Source organism: Hemicordylus capensis, chromosome 2 (assembly GCF_027244095.1).
Source record: "Hemicordylus capensis ecotype Gifberg chromosome 2, rHemCap1.1.pri, whole genome shotgun sequence".
NCBI classification, from domain to species: Eukaryota; Metazoa; Chordata; class Lepidosauria; order Squamata; family Cordylidae; genus Hemicordylus; species Hemicordylus capensis.
In genome coordinates this window covers 4,248,088-4,269,243 of record NC_069658.1, presented here as the reverse complement: position 1 = coordinate 4,269,243, position 21,156 = coordinate 4,248,088, and the positions used below count along the sequence as shown (strand labels likewise).

The window sequence follows — 21,156 nt, the reverse complement described above, 5'->3', positions numbered from 1 at the left end:
GAAAGGCAGTGAGCTCCCCATCCCCGAAGGCTCGCATCCGTGGTGATGAGAATTCGAGGGAGGTCCAGAAAGGGCTTGCCGGCCTCTAGGTTTCTCTTGCAGAGCCACCAGCGGAGCGAGGAGCGCACTTCTGGAGACAGTTGAACCCTCCTGGACGACCTGGAGGAAATGTCCTCCTGGAAGGGGAGGAGAAACCATTGGAGGCAACGGAGATGCAACCTTGCCCAGGGGACAGAGTCAATGGAGGAAACCAGTAGACCCAATAACTGAGCCAGCTGAAGGACGCGAGGCCTGCTGGTCGCCAGGGTCTTTGATGTCATGGACCAAATCTTGAGTCTGCGTTCCTCTGGAAGAAAGAATCGGTCCCTTTGGGTGTCCAGGACTACTCCTAAGTGCTGGAGACGGAATGTAGGAGACAGGTGGCTCTTGGCGTGGTTGACCTGGAAGCCGTGGGACGTCAGGGCCTCTAGGGTGATCTGGACGTCCCGTTCTGCATGGTTTCGCGACATCACGATCAAATCGTCCAAGTACGCCGAGAGGCGGACCTTTTGCAGGCGGATGTAGGCTACTAGAGGAGCCAGCACCTTTGTGAATGTCCTTGGGGCCGAGGAGAGCCCGAATGGGAGGGCACGATACTGATAATGTGCTCCCCTGTAACAGAATCTGAGGAGATGACGGGATAAAGGGTGAACAGGAACGTGTAGATAGGCCTCTGTCAGATCCACTGATGCCATCAGGTCCCCGTGTTGTAGGCTCTCCGCGATGGAGCGGAGAGTCTCCATACGGAACCTGCGCTTGCGTACCCATCGGTTTAAGGATTTTAGATCGAGGACCGCCCTGTAGGAGCCGTCCCGCTTGGGCACGGTGAATAAGATTGAATAAAGCCCTTGACGGTGCTCTTGAGGGGGAACTGGCTCTATGGCTGCGATGGCTAACAGGTGGTCTATGGCCTGTTGAAGGATTCTGTGTCTTGCGGTAGAACGAGAAGTTGGGGTGGGCCGAAACCTGTGTAATGGGGGGCCTGACAACTCTATTAAGTACCCCTCTAAAATTGTTTTCAGGACCCATTTGTCTGTGGTGGACGCCTCCCAGGCATGGTAAAAGTGGGAGAGGCGACCTCCTATCTTTAAAGAGTCACTGTGCTTGACGTGGTTTAAACTGCTGGCCTGGCTGGGCTCTCGAATTGGACTTGGCAGGGAAGTTACCCTTTGGCCAATTGGGGCGCCTAAATCTGTTGTCTCGCTCGTGGGGGCGAAAGGAGGGGCGAAAGGAACGAAATTGGTGCTGCTGAGGCTGACCCCTACGAAAGGGGCGCCGCTCGTCCCTCCTGGCTGTGCTGGGAAGGGTCAGCTTTCTATCCTTGGATTCAATGAGGATGTCCTTAAGGGCTTCATCCCCAAAGAGCTTAGTGGCTGAGAAGGGGACTGCCGCTAAGTTGGCTTTTGATGCTGCATCAACCTGCCAGTGGCGGAGCCAGAGGGTTCGCCTAGCGATCACATTAGTAGCTGTAGCTCAGGCCCCGAAACGTACTGCATCCAGGGTGGTGTCAGCAATGTAGGCTTGTGCCTTCTGGAGCTTTAGGGCAATCTGGCGGGACCTGGCTGGATCTGGGGGAGGCGACTGAAGCAACTCATCGGTCCAGAGCAGTGCTGCCCGAGAAATGATGGAGGCGGCTATGGAGGCTCTGATAGAAAGAGAGATACAATCGTTATTTCTCCTTAACTGTACTTCGATTCTCTTTTCGGCGGGATCCTTCAGCGTTGACTCTCCATCTCGTGGGAGGACCGCACGAGAGGTGAGGGCTGAGACGTGAGCATCTACTGGAGGCGTTTGGAGTTGTGCAGCTGCTGAGGGGATGAACGCGTAGTGCTTATTAGCTAAGGAAGAGACCTTCTTCTGGACCGCTGGTGCTTGCCACTCCTGCTGGAGAACCTCTGAGAAGGTATTTGGCAAGGGAAACAGGAGCTCTGGTGAAGAATGTGTAGGTAATACCAGAGATTCCTTGGAGGGAGCAGCCCCAGGATGCAAACCCTCAATATCGAGACCCAGGGTGCGCATGGCCTTAACAAACAATGTGGAGAAATCATCAGATGGAAAAAGGCGCTTAAATTGAGGGGTGGATTCCTCCATCCCTGCCTGTCCATCAGACCACTCCCCTTCTTCCCTGGAATCGTCCCCCAAGTCTGCCAGATCAGGGCAAGCCCCCTCTGTAAGGGCAGTATCAGCTTGGCCCACGAGGGAACGAGGCAGGGCAGGGACCCTCCCTAGGTGGGTAGGGGACTCTGGGCCCGTGTCTTCTGAGGAGTGGGCTGGGGCAGGGCGTGTGGCAGTGGGGCTGGGCTCCCTACGCCTCTTCTGCTGCCCCTTGCGGCCCTTCCGCCTCTTTCTGTGGGATTTCCCATGTGGGGTGGAGTCAGAATCGGAAGAGGAGGGGGAGGAGGGGGAGGGGGATCGCCTCCCTCGCTTGCGGCCCCTCTTTCCCGCCTTGCGCTGCTGCAGGGCTTGCGAGGGCAGATCACTGATCCAGGTTTTCCAGCTCTCCGGCATCTCTGGCCCTGGGGCTGCAGAGGAGGGGGGAGGGGGAGGGGGAGGGGCTGCTCCCTGGTCTCCTGCCGGGGCCTGCGCTATTGGTACCAGCAGGGGGGGGCTATTCGGTGGGGAAGCCTGAATAGGGGCCCTGGAGAGGGGCTGCCTGCTCTCGGGAGCTCCTGCTCCGCCAGGGGACTGCCGCTCCCACTCACCCTCCTCGGTCTGTGCGATGCCCTCCTCCTCCTCCTCTCCCGAATTGCTGGTGGCCTCCGAGGAACGGGCCGCTGTGAGCAGTTCCAACACTTGGGCTCTCCTGCGCCGCTGCTGGGCCCTCGCCTGCTCTGCCTCCTCGAGGGACGAGCCAAGATGGCGCCCTTCGCTCTGTGCGCCCGCCCGCGCACCGGCAGCAGCATGCCGGTCTTTCCTTGAGGCGCCCGCCCCCGCAGAGGGGGGCGGTGCTGCCGAAGTGCCCTCGCCCGGGGGGGACGCGGTGGTCCTGGGCATGGCTGCAGCGTGTCTAGCGGCGGCCGCGCTCGCAGCGGAGCGGTCCGCCTTTGCTGCTTGGGTCTTTTGCCTCTCCGCACGTGATCGGAGTCCCTGCAGGCACGGCTGCGGCTGCTCCATGGCAGAAGGGGGGAGAGGGAGGGAGAAGGTCTGGACAGCAAGCGGGGAGCGGAGGACTGAGTAAATAGGCTGAGCAAACGAGCGGGGGTGGAGCGGAGATTGAGGCTCGGCAGGGAACCCTTTTAGAAGAAATGCCTTTTTTCTTTTTCTTTTTTTAAAGATGAGGGAGAGGGGAGGAGGGCAGCCGAGGAGCCAAGGAGAAGGGAGAGGCGTAAGCAGAGGAAGGAGCAAGTTAAAAAGGAGACTTATCTGAGGAACGAAGCAAGGCTGAGTATCCTTTCCTGGAGCGTTAGCAGGACGAAAAGAACTGGGTGGGGTTACCATCCGGCTACTTTTATAGCTTTAGAATTAGCATACGTCCTGCCCTGGAGCGAGCATGGGATGATAACCCAGGGAGTTGTCCTCACACGGCAGCCGAGAATAGCTGGGTGACTCTGGGCCAGTCACTCTCTCTCAGCCTAACCTACTTCACAGGGTTGTTGTTGTGAGGAGAAACCTAAGTATGTAGTACACCGCTCTGGGCTCCTTGGAGGAAGAGCAGGATATAAAATGTAAAAATAAAATAATAAATTTCTTTTTAAAAATTCTAAACAGCCCTTCAGCAGTGTTTCCAAAGGTGGTTTAAGATTAAGATTAAAGGCAGCAGTTAAGGTGATGTGATAGTCCTAGGAGAATAAAAAAGTCTCTGTCTTGCACCTGAAAGGTGCCAGACAGGCCTTCCTGCAGGAGAGATCCAGAGACAGAGCACCACCACAGAAGAGGCCCTTCTTCTCTCCACCTCAGATGATGGAGCACCCGGAGGAGAGCCTCTGAAGGGGACCTCAGTGCAGCAGCAGGCTGAAGGACAGGCACACAACCTTATGCACCTAGGCCTACGTAAATATCCTTGTGTGCCTTGACTTCAATACGCAACCCAGCTGTATATGCACAGGGCCCATGCTTATGTTCCACCCAACCTGCAGAGGGGAGGGCCGGTGTGAACCTGCACCCTTCCATGAACTGATTGAAGAGGGCTTCTGTCTTGCCTCCTCCAAAAGAAAACTTACTAGAACACGTGATCAAAGGTTTGGATCAGAGGCTTCGAGGTCATGAATAGCAACTGGAATCCATCCACCATTTTGTCATCCAGAACCTCCATCGAGTGCCTGGCTTCAAACTGGATCTAAGAAAGAACCAAGCCACATGTGTTAGGGCAGGTACATGGAGATGACCACTAGCTTGGATGGCCTTAAAAGGAGCTTAGACAAAATGCATGGAGGACAGGTCTATCAATGGCTACTAATCTGAGGGCTATAGGCCACCTCTAGCCTCCAAGGTAAGATGCCTCTGAATACCAGGTGCAGGGGAGCAACAGCCTGTGGGCTTCTCAGAGGCATCTGGTGGGTCACTGTGGGAAACAGGATGCTGGACTAGGTAGGCCTTCTTGGGCCTGATCCAGCAGGGCCGTTCTGATGTGCAGCTCTGCCAGTGCACCACAACTGAGCTCTCCCTCTCTCTAGGCTCCAGATCTTGGCAGCGGGAAGCCTACAACCCAGCTGTGGCTCAGGCTGTGGTCTCACCTCCCTCCTGCAAGGCCTGTCTGTGTGGACCACCGCAGAGTGGCAAAGAGCAGTGGGCTTGGATCCAGGAGTCCAGGTAACATCCCTGTTCAGTCATTCAGCTCTCAATTCACACATCACACCATTGGTCCCTCTGGCCCAGTATAGTCTACCTGACCGAAAGGAGCTTTCCAAGAACGGAGGCCAAGATCTTCCCATCCCAGTTACTGGCAATCTTTTTAGGTGGAAATGTGGGGAATTGAGCTGTTTTCTCTTGCCTGCCTTGAATCTCCTGCTAATCGGTTTCACCGACATAATTCCAATGACAGAAGAAGGAGAGAACCTTCACTTTCTTCACACAATGCATAACTGTCCAAGTCACTGTTCTTTCCCGCTTGAGTCATGTTTCCTCCTATCTATATAAAGTCCGAGGTATTGAGGGAGGAGACCCAGTCTTGTGATCGCAAGCATGTATTGTCCCTTTTGATAAGCAGGGTTTGCCCTGGTTTGCATTTGAATGGGAGAATACATGTGTGAGCACTATAAGATATTCCCTTTAGGGGAGGGAGCCGCTCTGGGAAGAACACCTGCCTGCTTGCATGCAGAGGGTTCCAAGTTCCCTCCCTGGCAGCATCTCCAAGACAGGGCCGAGAGAGACTCCTGCCTGTAACCTTGGAGAAGCCGCTGCCAGTCTGTGCAGACAATACTGAGCTAGATGGACTGAGGGTCTGACTCGGTAGAAGGCAGCTTCCTATGTTCAGCTCAAGGGTTCCCAGGCTTAGGTCCTCATATGTTGCAGGACTACAGTCCCCATCATGCCCAGCTGCAGCAGCCAAAAGCCACTGCAGTTGTAGTCCCACAACATCTGGAGGTCAAGGGTTACAAACCCCCATTTTAGCTTTTCCTCACAAGGAAGGTACTCCAGTCCCGATAGTTTTGGTTGCCCTTTTCCAGCAGTTACCAGACTGGCCCCGACTGCTCCCTTTCAGACAAAGTGGTTTGGGGTGGCCAGTTTTTACTGAGCAGCCTCAGGTATATCTGAACTGTGCTTGATTCCTAGACCTAGGCCAGATCTGTTTCCCAGCAGAAGCAGGTTATCTTCTGGCCCTAGCCAACAGCTACATCGGAGACCAAGAGGGGAAACCAGACTCCTTCACACCAAGAGGGGCAAGTCAGGGGCTCCCCCATTTATTATTTATTTATTAGCTTTATATACCGCCCTTCCAAAATGGCTCAGGGCGGTTTACAACAGGATAAAAACAATTAAAACCATTTAAAAATTAAAATCAAAACTATAAAAACAGAATAAAACCAATTAAACATTCAAGCAGCGAAAAACCCTGGAAAACCAGGGCAACCATTTAAAACAATTTAGATCAGTTTACAGTAGTTTAAAAACCCTGGAAGGCCAGGCCAAACATATAGGTTTTAAGGGCTCTCCTGAAAGGCAGTAATGAACTCAAATTACGGATTTCTGCCGGGAGTAAATTTGAGCCAGTTGCTAGCCTAGCAGCTATTTTACCTGCTTATATGTGCCGGCAGTCATATCTGCACACAGGTTCACCAGTCCAGAAGGGTCCACGAAGACCACTTGGAACGCCCCGTGAAAGTCGGCCAGGGTAGGCTAGAAGAGAACAGCATGCTGCTGAGATGCCAAGGGATGTTGCTGGCTGACATGGCATGCGCAGCTTCCAACAGAGGAAAATTAACCCACATATGGGAGTCTCCAGAAAACATACCCAGCCATCCTCACCCATTATGTATCAGGTACAGCAGTGATACAGGAAGATGTGGAAAGGCATCATCTCATACTGCGCGAGATGAGGCAATGGTAAACCCCTTCTGTATTCTACCACCAAAGACAACAACAGGGCTCTATCGTTGTCATGAATTGCCACCAACTCACACACACACACACACCTGCCAATGCTCCCTCTAATTTTTTTTTTCATCTATGTGCAGAATAAGTGTTGTTCTGGATAGCAGTATCAAGGTAGTGTGTGTATATTCAGAGTGGCGCCTTCCTGATTCATCCTCAGTGGGATCTAAAATTAACTAAAGGGACATAAAAAAATAAACTTGTGCGCATGTGCGTGCACACACACACACATGCACACGCACGCACACGCGCCTTAGAGGGAATGCCCTGCCTGAAAGCTCGCCATCTAAGGCAACAATATACAAAAGGAAAGGGCAGATGAATGGACTGGGAGCAGGGCCAAAGACTTGCCTTCCTTTCTCATCCCTGCTACAGGGTCAACTACCACCACTAGAGAGTGGACCAAAAACTCCACGGCATTTGCTTTCCCTGTTGCTGATATAGAAGCATCAGTTCCCAGCATCAGATGGACAAAAGCTGGGTCTCAGTCTTCTACAAGACAGCAACTTCTTGCAAGAGTCTTATAGTTATAATTTTGTACTGAATGAGTATCACTGATGATTTGATCAACTATAGGTTTTGTTATTGACCTCAGATACTTCAGGATGGCAGGATACCATTTTAATAAAGCAGTCCACAAAAATTGGATGAGAACAGCTGGGTAAACCAACGCCCTCTCCCCCAACCGGCAGACCCAATAACCAAAGGAAGGCCTCTCTTACCAACAAGTCGCCTCCATCCTTTGCAAGGCTGATTCCAGATGTACTGAGATCTGTAGTAGCTAGAAAAGAAAGGAACACTCCTAATTATTATTTTTAAATCAGACAATTGCTTAGGATTTCTGAGAGCACAATCACAGAGATGGGAAGAGGAAGCCAGGCCCTCCTTTACGGCTTGGGAATCGGCTTTCCAAAAACCACCCAGGTCAAAAATAGTTATGATCCCAATATAGAAACCATGCAGGGGCGGCGGGATGATGGAAAGAAGGCAACAAGGAACTCCAGCTTTGTGTTCTGAACTGAATTTAGAAGAGGTGCTTCATGGGCTTTGAACACACCATGGAGTGGGGAGGCTGTTGCCCAGAATTTGGAGGGAACAGAGAGTAGGGAGGAGAGAAAATGATAAACACATTTCCAAAGAAGGAAGGATCCAACAACTGGGAACAAGGAGATTTTGAGGAAATCATTCCTCAGGACCACCGAAAGCTCATTAGCTGCCATTTCTGAGCTTTTAGCTGACATGCCCCACGCTCCTGACAAATCCTTCTCCAAGTTTGACAGCTACAAAGACGATCATGTTCATGGACACAGAGGCCGTTCCAGGAAGGAACGGCTTGCTGAGCACAGGATGGTACAAAAGCAAAGGATGGAGAAGATGGGGTCTGATGGCCATTAAGCTCACATGGAACAGAGGCAACTAAAGCATAGTTTTAAAAAATGCTCCAACAGGAAGATGAGGGAGGGGTGGAGTTGTGGCTCAGTGGTAAGAAGGACCCAAGTTCAATCTCTGGAATCTCCAGATAGTGCGGTTTGAAACCCTGCAGAGCTGCTGCCAGTAGGTGCCTGCAATACTGATGGACCAATGACCAGACAGCATAAGGAGCTTGCCGATGTTCACAGAAGGAGATTCTGAATTTCTGCACATATATCCTGCCCATGAGAACAGCCCACATCTGCACAGCCCAAAGTTCTTTAGCGCCACTATTAAAAGTCAAATGGAAAGCCTGCACTCAGCTGTCCCCTGTACCTTCTGCTGCCACTGTAGAAGCAGAAGAAATGCTGCAAGCAAGTTCGGGAAACCAAGTGGAAAGAATGCTATCCCGGTGGCAGTGATGGCTGGGGGTGGGAGGGGGGAGAAACGGGGAGGCAGGTAGAAAAACAGGACAGTGGTGGCAACAGGGAAAAGAAAAACCGGGTGATCTGCATTAATTTGTAAGAAGTCTACACCTCTTTAAGTCACTACACCCCAACTCCATTTGCAAAAAATGGGATAATCCATGGGTTATATGTGTGGAAACGCAGTATACATTCCACAAAATAGCTTAGCAGTGCTAATGAACCATGGGCTCTAGGCAGACGCGGGATCTTCCCATGGGCCGTCTCCTAGAAGGTATCTAGTTTAGCATTCTCCCTGAATACTAGGAATTTCTTTCGTGGGGAAGCAATAAAAACAATGTGACTCCAGGATGGACTCTAGCATTTGAATCTGCGGAACGGGCAGATAGGCAGAGAGCTCTGCAAGCCATGACTAGCTCAGGTCATCCAGATGCCTTCCATTCAAAGTCAAACCATCGCCCCAGCTTACCCAAGAACTGAAGGGCGTTTCTCAACACCTGGTAACCACTCATCACCTTGTTGATCTTGTGTTTGGACAAGAGATACGCCACCAGCATGGAGGCCAGGAAGCCACTGAAGCATCCCAAGCCCTGGAAGCAGGGAAAGAACAACAGAACAGGAGACTCCATGAGTAAAAGACTGTATTCTGCTAGGGAACCCTGTTCCCCACTGCCCAACCTCACTTGTGTCACAACTGCTGTCTACGTATTATGACTTCCTGTGACTTGGGTGAAAAACCTGAAACCACACCAGACATTCTTATCACAAGGGGCTACATACTTGGCACTTGAAGAAACATTTTTTTTGCCTAGAAAATGAGAATGTTGGGGTATGTGTAATTTAAGCAAAGGAATGATTTTGTACACATTTATTGGCCATCTTTAATGTTTGGCTTCTGCTAGCCATGGAGAAATGCAAGGACCTATGAAGGCCACTAAGCTTCACCCCCATGTTCCCACCCATAAGGACAGCCCTGCTGGATCAGGCCCAAGGCCCATGTAGCCCAGCATCCTATTTCACACAGTGGCCCACCAGATGCCGCTGGAAGCCTACAGGCAGGAGTTGAGGGCATGCCCTCCCTCCTGCTGTTACTCCCCTGCAACTGGGACTCAGCGGCATCCTGCCTTTGAGGCTGGAGGTGGCCTATAGCCCTCCAGCTAGTAGACCTCTCTTCCATGAAGTTATCCAAACCCCTCTTAAAGCCATCCAGGTTGTTGGCTGTCACTACATCTTGTGGCAGAGAATTCCACGAGCTGATTATGCGTTGTGTGAAAAAGAACCTCCATTTGCAGGTCCTAAATTTCCTGGCAATTGAAATGTTATTCAGTTGTATCTCTGAATTCTAAGATTCACTCTGCATTTTTCAGAAACTCACCACCATAAGATCTAGAAGCTTGGTTTGTTTGTTTTTTAAATTTATGTCTGGAAAAAAGCTGAGATTTTCAGGAAGCTGAATTCTCCCTCCAAAGCCATATCTTGTGTTTTGTCTGCACTCCTGTGGTATTGCCACATATACAAAGGCTTGAGGCAGCACTCTGTATACTCTTGGCAGTTTTTAAAAACATCTACCTGGAGAAAAGCTGAACCTGCAAGACTAGACTCACAGCATGGATACAGCGATATAATATCTGCTTTGCATGCAGACAATTCCAGGTTCAGCCCCTGGCAGCATCCTCAGACAAGGAGACGTCTCCCCCAGCAACAAGACCCTGGACAGCCACTGCCAGCCTGTGAAGACCATCCTGACCTGAACTAGAGGGAGCAACGGCCTGACTCAGTAGAAAGCAGATTCAGATGCCTAAATTATGGAAATCAAGTTGTTTCTGCACAATAAGTTCCTCTCGGGTGAGGAGAGAAAAAGGGTGCTGTACACAAGAACACCACACCATTCGCTCACTGGGGGCGGGGGGGGGAGGAATCATTCAACTTCCTCTTTGGCATCTAAGATTTCCAAACATTTCTCATTTACTCCCAAGTATCTCTCTTCAGCAATAACGACTGGAAGATTGCTTTAAGAAATACACGCCAGAACTCTCAGTATTCTGAATTCTGTATTAAACAGCAAGATCGGTACTTGTGTGGCTCAACAGCAGAATCTGCAGAGACATTGTGGTGTGGGGCAGTTTAACCCACACCTTAAACTGCATGCAAAAGACTACAGGAAAATGAGTGCAGATGCTGAAACAGGGAAGGAGGTCTGATTCGGAAGTCACACCAAACCGGTGTTCCCTCTAAGAGGGCTTCCCAGGTGTTGTTGACTACAACTCCCAGAATCCCCAAGCAAAAGTCATTGCAGTTGGGGATTCTGGGAGTTGTAGTCAACAACATCTGGGAATCCTTGTTAGAGGGAACACTGCACCAAACCATGGTTTAATCAGGGTTTAGTGCTATGAAGATGTGCCTTAGGCTTGTGGGCTCCCTCCTATCCTTTGCACATGAGGAGAGAAAGTTTCCCTCAGTTTCCTGGTTTGTTCACAAAGTGCAGTTAGAACAACTGTGCCAAGAAGCTGCCATATACCGAGTCAGACTCTTGGTCCCTCTAGCTGAGTATTGTCTACACTGATGGACAGCAGCTTCGCCAAGGTGTCACGTAAGAGTCTCTCCCAGCCCTATCTGGAGATGCGGCCAGGGCCTGAACCTGGGACCTTCTGCATGTGAAGAAACTGAGCTAGATGGACCAATGGTCTGTATCAGTAAAAGACATCTTCCTATGCGAGGAGAGCTAGTCTTGTGGATTGTCCCACTTGCTAAGCACCCTGGCTTGAATGGGAGACCACATGTAAGATATTCCCCTCAGGGGCCGCTCTGGGAAGAGCATCTGCATCCAAGTTCCCTCCCTGGCATCTCCAAGACAGGGCCGAGAGAGACCTTGAAGAAGCTGCTGCCAATCTGAGTAGACAATACTGAACTAGCTGGACCAAGGGTCTGACCCAGCAGAAAGCAGCCTCCTATGTTCTCATGTGTTCTTCCACTGAGCTATGGCCCCCATTCTCAAAGGGTCCTCCATTCAGGCGCTGACCAGACCAAGACCTGCTTAGCTTCAGCAAGGCGACTGTAATGTGTGCCCTTAGACCATACTCCAAGTGTGACATCTGAATGAACCTGTAACACACCCCAGACACTTTCCAGATCGCCATGGCACCAGCCAGATCAGCATTTCCATCACCTGCCCAAACAGCCAGCAGCTTCTGGGGTTAGAGGGCGCAGTAACATAGGCCCTTGAGCTCAAATACCTTATCAAGCACCCGCTGGTGCAGCCAAACTTTGAGGAGACACACTCCATCCCGCATGCCTTGGAAGTCATTGGCTGCCCCAGAAAGGAACAGCAGGCTGGACTCCATCACCAGGTCCCACAATATGGAGTTGTTGTAGTGGGGGGTGGAGGGCTCGGCTGCTCCTGCAAGAGGAACAAGCAACAAACAGAAGTCATTGGACACAACTGAACGTGATCCGTGCTTTCACCCTCAAGCCGGCAGCAAAGAACAGCACAGACTCAACATCCAAGTCCAGTCCCGACATCGTCCAAGTCTAAAATGGAGGCCCTTTGGCTAACGTTTCCTCTTTTGGCAAGGACTATTATTATTATTACATTTATATCCCGCTCTTCTTCCAAGGAGCCCAGCGTGGTGTACTACATACTTGAGTTTCTCTTTCACAACAACCCTGTGAAGTAGGTCAGGCTGAGAGAGAAGTGACTGGCCCAGAGTCACCCAGCGAGCTTCATGGCTGAATGGGGATTTGAACTCGGGTCTCCCCGGTCCTAATCCAGCACTCTAACCACTACACCACGCTGATAATGACTAAGAGCCTTGGGAAATGGCCACGTAGAAGACTGGGAAGAAACAAATTCACAAAAGATGGGAATATTGGCAACGCTAGATATATCAGTTATAATACATTAATTAAGGGTTGCATCCTAATATTTCCTTCCTCTAGAGAATGGCTTTTTGCCATTGGACAATCTTTGGATGCAATTCAGAGAGTCTTGTGGTATCTATAAGACTAACAAATTTATTGCAGTGTGAGCTTATTATGGCAGATAAATTAAACAGATAGAAAAGATGACCAATATGGACAAATCTACTTTCTCAGAAAAGTTGAAAGATGAATGAATCTGTTTAATCAACTTGTACAGTATCTTCAGCTCAAAACAAATAATACACTATTCCATATCGTATTTCAAAAGAAAGTGTAATTTCTTTTTAAAAGGGGCCATTTAATCTTAGGGTATCTCTGAATGACAGACCCACCCACTTTTTAATTGTAATATTTATGTCACTACGTGTGTGGATTTACTGCAGCCCTCAGATATTTAATAAATTCTATCACTTCTGTACTAAAGATTATTAGGTGTAAAGTGTGCCATCAAGTCGATTTCGACCCCTGGCAGCCACAGTGCCCTGTGGTTTTCTTTTGGTAGAATACAGGAGGGGTTTCCCATTGCCTCCTCCCACACTGTATGAGATGATGCCTTTCAGCATCTTCCTATACTGCTGCTGCCCAATATAAATGTTTCCCATAGTCTGGGAAACATACCAGCAGGGATATGAACTGGCAACCTTCTGCTTGTTAGTCAAGCATTTCCCCACTGTGCCACTTAAGGTGACTAAAGATTATTACTTGAGTAATATTTATGTAAAAGCAACTTTTCCCACTCTCGAAACAGCACTTAAAACATAGTAGAACTGCAATATTTACACAGTAAAAAGCCAGAATGTCACAGATGCTAGCATGTTACTCTAAAAATGATGGAAATAATTTACTGCAGTACAGATTATTGATAATTGTTACAGATGTGTGTGTGCACATACACGTGCACACACTTGTGCGCTACTCCCCATTCTAAAAGCTTAACCTGTCCCTACTGGCATCCTGTGCTGTTAAAATATAAAACGTAGCCCTGCTGGATCAGGCCCAAGGCTACTATTTATTTATCATATTTTTATACCACCTCATATGTACATCTCTAGGTGGTGTACAAAATTTAAAATGATCTCCAGAAGATCGTAACAGGTGGCAGGGTTCATGACAAAGGAGGCGCTTTCTTAAATAGCTTGGACCCAAGCTGCTAAGGGCTTTATAGGTAATAACCAGCACTTTGTATTTCACCCGGAAACATATTGGCAGCCAAGTACAGTTCTTTCAAAATATGGTTATATGGTCCCTTCATGTTGTCCCAGAGACCAATCTGGCTGCCACATTCTGTACCAATTGTAGTTTCTGGACTAACTATGTACAAAGGCAGCCCCATGTAGAGTGAATTACAGTAGTCAAGTCTGGAGGTTACCAGCATATGTACCACTGTTTTAAGGTCATTTACCTCTAGAAATAGACGCAGCTGAGGTATCAGCCGAAACTGATAGAAGGCACTCCTGGCCACTGCCTCAACCTGAGAAACCAGGGAGAGATTTGGGTCCAGGAGCACTCCCAAGCTACATACCTGATCTTTCAGGGGGAGTGTAACCCCATCCACAACAGGCAGCTCTAAACCATCTCTCAGGTCCTGACACCCCACCTCTGTCAGGACCCGCCTCTGTCAGTACCTGTGTCTTATTTAGATTCAAGTTCAGTTTGTTATCCCTCATCTAGCCCATTGCCACCTCCAGACAGGCTTTTTGGGAAGATATGCCATTTCCCAATGAGGTTGAAATGGAGAAGTAGATCTGGGTGTCAATAGCATATGGATAACACCCTGCAGATGGATAACACCAAACCTCTTGATGATCTCTCCCAGTGGTTTCATGTAGATGTTAAAGAGCATTGGAGACAGTATGGAGCGTTGTGGAACTCCAGTTCTCGCTTTGCAGAGCAACAGTTTCCAAGCGACACCATCTGGAATCTACCAGAGAGGTAGGAGCGGAAAACAGTGCCACCCAATCCTACCTCCCTCAGGTGGTCCAGATAGCAATAGCACTTACATTTATATACCGCTCTATAGCCGGAGCTCTCTAAGCGGTTTACAATGATTTAGCATATTGCCCCCAACATTCTGGGTACTCATTTTACCGACCTCGGAAGGATGGAAGGCTGAGTCAACCTTGAGCCCCTGGTCAGGATTGAACTTGTAACCTTCTGGTTACAGGGCAGCAGTTTTACCACTGCGCTACCAGATGGTCAATGGTATCATGGTCGATGGTATCAAAAGCCACAGAGAGATCCAAAAGGATCAGCAGAGTCACACTCCCTCGGTCCACCATCCTGCTTCGCATAGTGGCTCACAAGATGCTTCCTCTGAGCAGCCCAAAAACAGAACCAGAATATACCAGTCCGCTACCCTGTTCTTATCTTTTTCCATGAATTTGTCTAATCTGTTTAAATGAGGCTGCTTGAAGAGCTACTGTTTTGTATTTGGCCACAATTGCAAGCTCTAGCTAATGTTTGTTATTAATTAATTATTGTCAACAGCTTTGGTTATGTGGGAGAAAAGCAGAATAGATTTGGTTTTTAAAAGCAATAAAGAAACCCTGTTTAACAATATCTAAGCTTGTAGCCAGGATCCACACCTTGTGGCAGGGAGTTCTATAGCCACCGCTGCTAATTGAGCAAAGAGGCATCTTTTTAAAGTGGTGATTCTCTTTATTTAGCAGGGGGAGAGCAATTGGCCGTGTCCAAACCCAGCACAGCATCTTCCCAGTGGCTGTTGCTGGTGTCTATCTTATGTTTCTTTTTTAGATTGTAAACCCTTTGGAGACAGGGAGCTCTTTTATTTATCTATGTAAACCGCTTTGATAACTTGTGTTGAAAAGCATGTATAAATATTTGTCTTATTAGGAGGCCATGTGCTAGGAGGAACAGACCACCTCCCTGACTCAGTCGGGCATCCTCTTCAGGCCTGCCTCTCCCACCCCGCCCCCCTCCAGCTCTTCCAAGCATACCTGCCACAGAAGAGCCCTTTCCCATGAACCAGGCAGTGCGGACGTTGTTCTTGCCAGGATGCAAGCGGCTGGCTTTGAAGACACCTTGGGCAGGGCAGGCATAGAGGCGGACAGTCACCATCTTCTCATCTTTCCCTAAGAGCCCCCAGGAAGAAGGAAAAGAGGAATCAGGGAGAGTTAATAATAAGAAAGAGCCATCAGTGACTACACGGCTGAAAAACTACTTCCCCACACCCTGCCCCGAACACACAAGTCAGTCTCCTTGGCCTTGGCTTGGTTCTATCTTGAAGTCACAAATGAAACACAAGTGGAGCAGAAGGAAACCTTGCTCACTGAGCAGAGAGGCCATTTATAAAGCGGCAGTTCTCTTGAATTTAGCAGGAGGAGAGCAAGTGGCCCACTCCAACCCCAGCACAGCATACTCCAGTGGCTGTTGCTGGCATCTGCCTTCTACTTCCTTTTAGATTGTCAGCCCTATTGGAGCAGGGAACCATCTTTTTTATTTATTGTTCTATGTAAACCACTATGTTGTCAATGTCATCCTCTATTTATTTATATATCGCCTCTCATAAAATTATCCCAAGGCAGTTAATGCCTTCCAGGTGAAGTTGCGAGTCAACTCCAGTGCTATAACTAGTCATTTCAACACTCCAAGCAAGTGCCCCATTCAACTTTGACCCCAAGCACCAACACCTCCCAGGAATCAGTACTATACTACAAACTAAATTCCAGAGGGCTATTTTTCAAGTACCCAAGGGGTACAGCAAATGCCGTCCTTCATAGGGAAGCAGGGGTCACCACTCTGAAAGCAAAAGTATGGTTTTGCATAATTAAATTTTGGTGAAGCCTGGTCTTCTTTCCAGCTGGTCTTGTCCCTTTAGTGTTATCAGACAGTTTCGCTTCCAAATGGAAATCAGCTCTGAAATTAAAATTGCAGCACATCGGCACGTCTCAAGAAGCTCTAATTGGGCGAGGATTTGAGCAGGCACTTTGCTTTGTGAAGCAAAGGCTCAGAGACATAGATTTGCAGGAAGAGTCTGCACGGCTGCCCAAGGGGATATATTTAGGTTTTCAAATTTTCAACTATGAACTGGCTGAATATTTAGACCAGATTTTGGTACCAAAATTTAGGAGATTTCTAACCCTCGTGCGATTGAATGCTCTCCCTTCGGCAGTACTTGATAAATTCAAACGGCTTCCTTATGATCAGCGCTGTTGCCCTTGTGGCTCAGGGGATATAGAGTCTATCACCCATGTTATTCTTTATTGCCAATTTTAAAGAGACGCTCGCACCAAATTTATTGCACCCATTTTAACCATTTATCCTGGTCACACAGACCAATTTTATTCGGAAATTATGCTGTCAAATTTTAATCCTGTAATTTCAGATAATGTGGCAAAGTTCTGTTTTGTGGCGGCAAAGCTCCGTAAAGACTGTATTAGCAATTTGAACAGTTTGCAATTTTGTAAATTTTGAATTTTCTTGAATTTTGTTATTAATGTTATTAATTGTTATCAATTGTTAATCTGGTCTGTGACCGGAATAAACTAAACTCACTAGTACTATACTGAGCTTAGAATGACTGAAGCATAGCAGGTACTGCTGCAAAAATCTCAGATTCTCATGGCCGGGGAAGACAGCACCTGCTCAGAACCTGTTGTGCAGAAGAGCCTGCTGGGCTGCTAGAACCCATTCTCACCCCTCTCTGACTTTTCCTCCACCCACGGGCACTATTCAGCAGCCAACTGCACTGTCCTGCGTTAACCTGCCGGTACAAGAAGCTGCAACGGTGCTGCTCTGATGCTCCTACTGAGCAAGCTGGAATCTGGAAAACATGCGTAGCTATTCCAGACTTAACACACACTGGCAATGTTGTCTTATGACACGGAGATGTGGGGTGGGAGATGTGGGGTGGGGGGCCTGGCTGAGCTCCAAGCAGGGGGGGGGCGTGGAGCAGCCTCACCTCCGCCACAACCCTCAGCAGCCAGCTGGCGCAACCGTTCCCTTGGCAAGGTCTGCCAATGCAGATCCGGCTGGGCAGCTCCCCAGCTGGCCCAGGCCTCTTGGCCCACTTCCTGCGCCGGTCTTTCTGCACCACTTTGGGTTGGTAATAAAGAATCCCCTAACTATGAAAGCGGTTGGAGGGTGGAGCACGCTGCCTGGCACACTGGCCGGCTCTCCTTGGCTGGAGATTTCCAGAGAGACCTGGGTGGCCTTCTGTCAGGGATGCTGCAGGGATTTCCTGCACTGTGAAAGGGTGGGGGGGTGGAATAGTAGACCTCCAGGGTCCTTTCAAACTCTTAACAGTCTGCAATTGCATTATTCCAGGGCATCTATGAAGCCCAATTCACATGAATCAGGAGCATAAGAACAGCCGGGCTGGATCAGGCCCAAGGAGGCCCATCTAGTCCCGCATCCTGTTTCACACAGTGGCCCACCAGATGCCGCTGGGAGCTACAGGCAGGAGTTGAGGGCATTCCTCTCTCCTGCAACTGGTACTCAGAGGCATCCTGCCTTTGAGGCTGGAAGTGGCCTGTAGCATCACCAGCACTACCATTGATTAATGAACAATGCACATGTGGACGTGTTCTGCAAGGGCAGAACACAGCAGGAGAGAAAAGAGGAAGGAAACAGAGAGGCTTCCCCTAAACCAGGAGGAGGAAATCTGCACCAAACACCCCAGGTTCAGCAGCAAAATTATGCTAATATGCCTCATTAGGCAAATAAGTACTAGAGTACACAGATGGCATCCCTTTCTTCTAATTAAGCACATTTCAAAAATGTTGTTTAGCACACTAAACATCACACACAGCTAATACGGAAATCACAGGATTTGGGGCATTAATATAAAGCATTAGGCTTAGATATAAACATCATTAAAGCACAGATTTTTTTAAAAAGAGAGAGATGGGGGAGTTGCCACAGAAATAAAGAAATTTATTTATTTGGTTTATATACCACCCCTCCTAAAGTGGCTCAGGGCAGTTTACACTAAAATCAAAAATTCATAACAATTACAATTTTTAAAACCACTTAAAAGCAGATTAAACTTAAAACTAGATATCATTAACAGCCAGGCTAAAAAGATGGGTTTTTAAGGCTCTCCTGAAGGCCTCCAAGGAAGATAATCCTCTCATATCCACAGGGAATGTGTTCTGCAACCTAGGGGTAACAACAAGAAGGCCCGATCCCAGGTCGCCACCAGATGAACTGGTGGCACCTGAAGACAGACCCCTCTTGATGATCTTAACGAGTGGCGGGGATCTTGCAGGGAAAGACCCATGTGTTACAATTACTGTTGAAAACAGACCTAAGCAACAGCTAGACTTTGTATGGTTTTTAAGTCTGTTGGGGTGTTGAGGTCACCATTATTGCTCCTTTGCCCCAGCAGCCCTCAGGGCAGCCTGAAAGCTGTTTTGAACCTAGCAGAGTCTACCCTAACTCAAGCTGCAATCCTATGAATGCTTAACAGAGTAAACTCAGGGGGCCTTACTTCTAAGTAGGCAAATCTAGGCTTCCGCTGCACATCTACCCAATGTTTCCCGCATTCCATCTGGAGACTGTTAACAACTGCAGACTTTGGGGGTGTATCTCCAGGCTCTTCTCCCTACTCCATCCCGTTGTTCTACCTAATATCCAGCCTACAGAAGGGTTTTGGAGAATCCAAACGCTTGCTCATGACTTTGTGACACTGACAGCAAGTTGCCTGAATCAGAGGTAAGCCCTTACTTTGACTTGCTCTCTACAGCCAAAGTGCTTTCCCATCTCATACCAACCCTATCACCCAGCCCTGTAGATGGCTTCCTCCCCCACATTGTTTTCTTGAGAAATTAGCCCCGTACCCTCTGCTGACTCTAGCCCAGTAACTACTCCTTGCCTCTACCATCCATTCCCAAGATTTATAAGAATTCCCAGGGCAGCTTGCAATAAATTTAAATAATATACAGAAACCATTTTTAACACTCACATGTGCACAATAATGTTAAAACAAAATTTTCACAGTATTAAAATCAGAGCTTTAAAAAAAGAATAATTAACCCATCTAATTTCACCTGGCACCAAAAAGCTACAAGGCTTGATGCCAGGAAAGCTGTCTGGAAGAGAGCATTCCAAAGGGCATGGCAACCAAAGACGCCTGTTCCCAGTGGCCACCCACCTCACCTCAGAGGTCGGAGGCATGCCAAGAAGGGCCTCAGAAAATGATCTGAGCTATCAGGCAGGTTCAGAGTGCTGAGAAGGGGATTCAGTACTTTCAAGTCGGTGGCAGAGCCCGTTTTGAACGCAAAAGGTTCAATCCCCAGCAGCATCTCCAGACTGGGCTAGAAAAACCCCTTCTCTCTCTGAAACACTGGAGAGCTGCTTCCAGTTAGGGTAGACAACACTGAGCGACATGGACCGAGGGTCTGAGTCAGCAGAAGGCCCCTTCATATGTGCTCATCTAGAGCCACACATACAACCTGCCAATCCTGCAGCGACCACTCAGACCACCGATCTTGGCTCTGCTAAAGCCCAGAGTTTACAGATGGTTTACGGCCGAGGTACCCAAGTCTTAGAAGCAATGTTCTGCTCATGCAGTCCAAACTTGCAGTGGCTTGTTTTGCTGCAGCACTACCTTTTGGACTCCTGCTCTGGTTGTTACCCACTGCAACCCCAAAAACGTTCTGCAGAGGGCTGTCACATAATGACCTGAGGCAAGCACTCAAAGCCCTCCTCCTCACCTGGTGGCTGCAAGAGCACAACTGGTTTGAGATGGTTGCTATTCATGTAGGCAAACTTAACACTCCCAAAGAGCTTTTCCTTGGCCAGGTGATGGGCAACATGTGCCAGGTACAGGGCCCTCTTCCGGTGGTAGCGCTGGTTCAGGTAGTCCTTGTCTTGAAAGATTTCCTAACAAACAAAACAAAAACAAACTGTTGTACATGTGTACACACACACACACACACAGTGGAGGAACTAGGCCTAGACCTCTTGGGTTTTGTAAATAAGCCCCTGTATTGTATAGTGTATTTATGTTTCCAAACTTCATCTTGTAAATAAGCCCTGATGAATGAATTGTGTAATATTATATTCCTAAAAACCTCTGTATTGTTGTAAATAGGATTTCTGTACTTGCAAATCCCTATGCATGAAGAAGATGAAAGATCAACAGTTCATTCTTATTTCACTTTTGGTTTAGCATCAGGTTGATTTTTGCAGGGAAAAGATATTTCAAGAAATAGAGGGAATTTTGGTTTGTTCTAATTGGATGGCTTAAACAAATTGTTCTAGTAAGCACTAATCAGCCTACTTTCCTTTCACTGTGTCTACAACTGGACTAAATTTGGTTCAAATCAAGGCGCACAGGTTAGATCTACTGCACCTCAAATGTTCATGCGTCTGTTATCTTGGATCGGGGTGGTTTACATCACCACAATCTACACCGATGAGGTGTCCGTGTCCCTACAGCTGTAGCAAATTTGGTTCAAATCAGTTAAGTGGTTTTACAAGTTAGCCCTTTCCTTCCAGACAAGTTAACCCTCCCTGGCATCTCCAAGATAGGGCTGAGAGAGACTCCTGCCTGCAACCTTGGAGAAGCTGCTGCCAGTCTGTGAAGACAATACTGAGCTAGATAGACCAATCGTCTGAATCAGTATATGGCAGCTTCCTATGTTCATTTGCACCTTCAAAGTTTACATGTCCGCCATCTTGAATCAGTGTGGATGACATAGACACAAACTATGCCATTGAGGTGTCCCTGTGTGTCACTCACTGCAACTGTACCCAATTTGGTTCAAATGGGTTAGATAGTCCACAAATTAGCTGGCTTGCGCCTCAAGACGTTCACACGACCACCATCTTGGATTGGGGTGGATGACATCATCACAAACTACGCCAC

At 48.5% G+C, this 21,156-nt stretch overlaps 1 protein-coding gene across 2 annotated transcripts in view; it reads right to left on the bottom strand.

Annotated features, from left to right (window-relative positions):
* NOL6 (nucleolar protein 6) overlaps positions 1–21,156 on the bottom strand; it is an 83,903-nt gene that overhangs the window by 57,988 nt on the left and 4,759 nt on the right. For both annotated transcript variants that reach the window (XM_053292506.1, XM_053292505.1), the window contains exons 5-11: positions 20,000–20,168; positions 15,281–15,415; positions 11,639–11,802; positions 8,875–8,995; positions 7,293–7,351; positions 6,214–6,315; positions 4,200–4,315 (exon numbers count right to left, since the gene is read on the bottom strand). In XM_053292506.1, the coding sequence (XP_053148481.1) occupies positions 4,200–4,315; positions 6,214–6,315; positions 7,293–7,351; positions 8,875–8,995; positions 11,639–11,802; positions 15,281–15,415; positions 20,000–20,168 (866 nt within the window). The remainder of the gene's footprint in view (positions 1–4,199; positions 4,316–6,213; positions 6,316–7,292; positions 7,352–8,874; positions 8,996–11,638; positions 11,803–15,280; positions 15,416–19,999; positions 20,169–21,156) is intronic.